The following is a 4,720-nucleotide window of genomic DNA, read 5'->3' as shown; positions in this document are numbered from 1 at the left end:
CAAGAAAAAAAATATCGCACAAAACCACTAGACTATATTACATTATTTTTATTTTGCTACAAAACTAGTATGTCATATTAATAATACACAAAAAGTTTACAAAACTATTTCCCAATTAATTCTCGTATAATTACCAAATAATTGATTCGGCGCTAGGTTAGGGTCAAACGCACACATTATGCCTAGTGTATTTAACATTAGTTTTGATAACTACAAACAAAAATTACAAATTTTTAATTTTATTTATATTATATATATCACACAAGCACATAATAAGATTTGCAACTAAAATAACCTAAGAAAATATAAAAATATTTTATAAATTTTAAGAACTAGTGAGATTAAATCAGACTTTAAATTATGATACTGTTTTTATGTTGTTTTCTATTTATTTAAATTTTTTGTATCAAATATTTCAATATGAAATAATAATAAAAATAATATATTTATACTATTAAATCTATTTTATTTGATAAAAAATATTTCTATTTTATATATCACCATATATTAAAATTTATTTCCAATTTTGAAATTATAAATAAGGTCAACTTGATGATTTTAATTATTTGTGGTACTTTACAAACAAATAAAATGATAAAAACTAAAAGATAATAATTTAAAAAAATAAATCAATATATTTTAAAATAGACTGACACGTGTCAGTTACGAGGCATGTTTTAGCTATTTATTATGAGTTGATGTATGCAATCCAAACTCCTATTTAGTTTAGAAATGTTTTGGCACGTTAATATTGTTTGGGTATGTATTTTCTCTGGCTTCATAGTGCGGTTGTGAATAAACCGTTTTCCCACGCATTTTCGTTAAGGTTCATCATTAAATTCAATAAATAAATAAAAACACCATTCAGTTTAATTTAAATTTAAACAAGCACCGGGTTAAACAAGCAAGGAAACAAGAAATAAATAGTTCAAAGGGAAACATAGAGCAAAAAGGAAGAGCGAGCTAGCTTCACTTTAGTAAACACAATTTCAACGTCTAGTAAAACGTAATGATCTTGGGAGAAAAACTTTCCGGGATGCTTTCCTCATACGTTTGGTCTTGGGAGGATATCCTACCTACAACATTTATATTATATGAAATGAAACATATGAGTATTTGGACATGTTTTCCTCTGTTGAGAATCTATATATTATCATTAAGTAAAAAAACTTGCCTCATCATGGTACTTGGATATTTTAAATTGCCTATGCCGGTGAGGAAAAGATTGAAAATGCGTACTCATTATCTTGTCCTGTTATGACAACGAGTAGAAAGAGTTAAACAGGTTGTAGTCTAGACAATCTATATATTGATAGAGAGGGAGAGGGGAGAGGATGCGTACCTCATGTGTATGTTGTTCTCTTGAGAGATGCTTCTTGAAATCATCCATGCTTTCGCAATCACAGTCGCACAAATCGCAATAAAACATACCGGTACTTTCACTTTCACTTTCACTGTCACTTTCACTTTCACTTTCACTTTCACTTTCACTTTCACAGCCCTTCTGAAGAGTCTGTCTTTTTGTCTCTGAAACTGAGGAGGAAAAAAAAAAAGCTTAGCTAAATTAGTTTGGTGGTTATGTTGTGGAAGATGAGAGAACAAACAAACAAAGAAAACACCTGCAAGTAAGCTATCCCAGAGCCACTCAGCAGAAGTGACCAGGACAGGCTTTTCAAAAGGCCTAACTGAATAAGCCAAAAAACAGTTGTAGTTACTCTCTTGTAGTTTCCGGTAAATAAGTGATGAATGGGACTTGGGCGAAGCTAGTTCATCCGATATGATCATAACTGTAGCCGGAGCAGGATTATCTTCTATCCATTCCTCACAATCTGTAATCATGCGACTGTGTAAGACCCCTGTTTCAACAAAAAGAAATAATTTCAGTTGAAAATTAAAACCTTAATAATTAAATAACAGGAAATGGGGACTAACTAACAGGGAAGGGTATGTGCAAAATCGACTCCAGTGGAAGAAAGCGCTAGAAGGTGGTGATCAGGGGTTTCTTTTTGGTCGGCAAAGGCAGTGATGGAGACAGGACCAGAGTAGCCTATTTCCTTGAACGCGCTTTCTATACTTGGAAGGACCCTACGAGCATCATACCCCTCGGGAATCGGGCAGTCCATCATGTCCCACCACACATGTATTTTAGCGGTGGCGTGTTCAGGCGTGGCCGGGTAGTTCCTTGCCCAAGTCTTCGTTACACATGAGAGAACAAACAAGAAACAAGAACCTGAAAGTAAGCTATCCCAGAGCCACTCAGCAGAAGTGAGCAGGACTGGCATTTCAAAAGGCCTAACTGAATAAGCCAAAAAACACTTGTAGTTACTCTCTTGTAGTTTCCGGCAAATAAGTGATGAATGGGACTTTCTCAAAGCCAGTTCATCCGATATGATCATAATTGAAGCCGGAGCAGGATTATCTTTTGTCCATTCCTCAAATTCTGTAATCATGCGACTGTGTAAGTCCCCTATTTCAACAAAGGAAACAATTTCAGTTGAAAGTTAATTAAACACTAATTATATAACAGCAGGGAAATGGGATACACTAACAGGGAAAGAGGGTATGAGCAAAAACGACACCAGTGGAAGAGAGCGCAAGAAGGTGGTGATCAGGGGTTTGTTTTTGGTCGGCAAAGGCAGTGATGGAGACAGGACCTGTGTAGCCTAGTTCCTTTAACGCCCTTTCAATACTTGGACGGACCCGACAAGCATCATATCCCTCAGGAATAGGGCAGTCATTCATGTCCCACAACACATGTATTTTAGCGGTGGCGTGTTCAGGCGTGGCCGGGTAGTTCTTTGCCCAAGTCTTGGTTACACATGACAGTCGTGAGTCCGGAGAATTTATAGCATCCTGCTCGACAAAGTAGAGATTATGCTCAGATTATGAAACAAAAGAATTTGAGAGAGATATATAGAGAGAGAGAGAGGATGCTTTGCTTACTTCCATTCCATGCTTATAACTCGAGAGATGATTCCTGAATGTCTTCACGCTTTGGCAATTGAAATTACACGATTTGCAATAAAACACGGCAGCAAATGATAATCCACCCGCCGCCACAAGTGGTGGTGTGCCTCCTTCTTCTAGTAATTTCTCCCAGCGCCAATTTGCTTTATAGAGCAGGAATAATTCCTTACAAGGCTTGCTTGAATAAGCCAGAAAAAGTTTGTATCTAGTGCGCTGTTGTAGGCGGGCAAGATCCCAGGAGAAGTCACCTTCCACCTGATCGGATATGATCAAAATTATACTCGGAGGTGGATTTTGAGCTCGCCATTCCACCATATCCCGATACATGACTGAGCGCGTGCTATCTGTGAATATATATATGGATGAATTACATAAAAATTCTAGTCTAGGGGTTGTTTTTGTTATAATATACTAACCATCAGAGAAAGACTAACCTGATATGGTATGTACAACAGCGACTCCAGTGGAAGAGAGCCCTCGCAGGACGTGGCAAGGGGTTTTTTTTTGGTCGCCATAGGCAGTGATGGAGACAGGACCAGTGTAGCCTAGTTCCTTGAACGCCCTTTCTATACTTGGGCGGACCCGACTAGCATCATACCCCTCTGGAATCGGGCAGTCATTCGTGTCCCACCACACCTCTATTTTAGCTGTCTTCGACATCCTCTCTAACAAATCTCACACGCAAGTCCTCCATCCGTACAACTAGGTTTTCTCTTATACATACACCAAACTAATGGGCCTAAATGAAACCTAGTATTGGTGTGGGCTTTACCTACCTAATATCCAATCTTTTTTCTTTTTCCGAAAACTTGCTATAGATAAGGGAAAAAAGATTAAAAATATATCAATGCTACAAATACCACGGTGGATGGATGAGAATATGAGATGATTTACGTGACCAAAATCTCTCTCTGAACACGTGCACTTGTTGTTAACGCTCCAAAAATATGTTATACTGTACTCCACACTATATAGTACAGTCCAAAGAAAATTAATTACAAGGTTAGATTTCATCCATTAAATAACTAAACTATACAAGGAGGAGAGGGGGGAGGGAGAGGAGGAGGAGGAAGATGACTACAATATACTTAGACATTAAAATAAAATAGTATAGTATTCACAAGAATTGTTGCAAAAATGTGTGTATATTCTTCATTGCAAGGTAGTATTCACGAAAAAATTATGTTTGCATTAGATATGAAGTTTTTACACATAAAACTTTATACTGAATTAAGCACAGTCTACTAAACAAACACATTATCAAATTCATATTTTCTTGAAACATTAAGAAATCATTTATATTCTATGTTTATCAAATAGAATAGTCACTACAAGAAAACAGGGGGATTCTGACGGCCGAAATCGTCGGAAATTCGTCGGAATAGACCGATTCCGACGAATTTCTGACGAACCCGTCCGTCGGTATCGTTTCGTCGGAAAAAAAAAATTCGTCGGAATTTCGTCAGAACTTCCGACGACTTTCTGACGAATACCGAGAAACGTCATTCTGACGAACTTCCGACGATATTACGATGCGGATACACGAGACCAGAGTTCATCGGAAAAACTACGTACCGACGGAGAACATTCCTCGGACAGTACCGACGGACAGTGGTCGTCGGAATTTACCGACGGACCTTGTTCGTCAGAATTTACCGACGGATATTCCGACGACCGTTGTCCGTCGGTAAATTCCGACGACCACTGTCCGTCGGTATATTCCCATTTTTTTTTCCAAATTAATTTTGCATTT

At 37.5% G+C, this 4,720-nt stretch overlaps 1 protein-coding gene across 1 annotated transcript; it reads right to left on the bottom strand.

The window, feature by feature from the left end:
- Positions 1-989: 989 nt before the first annotated feature.
- On the bottom strand, positions 990-3,627 carry LOC106303318. The gene is made up of 8 exons (XM_013739620.1): positions 3,402-3,627; positions 2,944-3,311; positions 2,550-2,853; positions 1,937-2,467; positions 1,620-1,856; positions 1,343-1,533; positions 1,175-1,252; positions 990-1,076 (listed from the first exon to the last, which is right to left on the bottom strand). The coding sequence occupies exons 1-8, from the start codon at positions 3,625-3,627 to the stop codon at positions 990-992; spliced, it is 2,022 nt and encodes a 673-aa protein (XP_013595074.1).
- Between the last annotated feature and the right edge of the window lie 1,093 nt (positions 3,628-4,720).

Source organism: Brassica oleracea, chromosome C7 (assembly GCF_000695525.1).
Source record: "Brassica oleracea var. oleracea cultivar TO1000 chromosome C7, BOL, whole genome shotgun sequence".
NCBI classification, from domain to species: domain Eukaryota; kingdom Viridiplantae; phylum Streptophyta; class Magnoliopsida; order Brassicales; family Brassicaceae; genus Brassica; species Brassica oleracea.
The sequence above is the reverse complement of the archived record's forward strand: the minus strand, read 5'-3'. Positions and strand labels throughout refer to the sequence as shown.

What these genes read in the sequence shown, in the direction of transcription:
- LOC106303318 (XM_013739620.1), bottom strand. Translation starts at nt 3,627, where the DNA reads ATGTCGAAGACAGCTAAAATAGAGGTGTGGTGGGACACGAATGACTGC. An exon ending in TGTTGTACATACCATATCAG is followed by an intron (nt 3,312 to 3,401) that starts GTTAGTCTTTCT and finishes ATATATTCACAG; the next exon opens with ATAGCACGCGCTCAGTCATG. An exon ending in GAGAACAACATACACATGAG is followed by an intron (nt 1,253 to 1,342) that starts GTACGCATCCTC and finishes TTGTCATAACAG; the next exon opens with GACAAGATAATGAGTACGCA.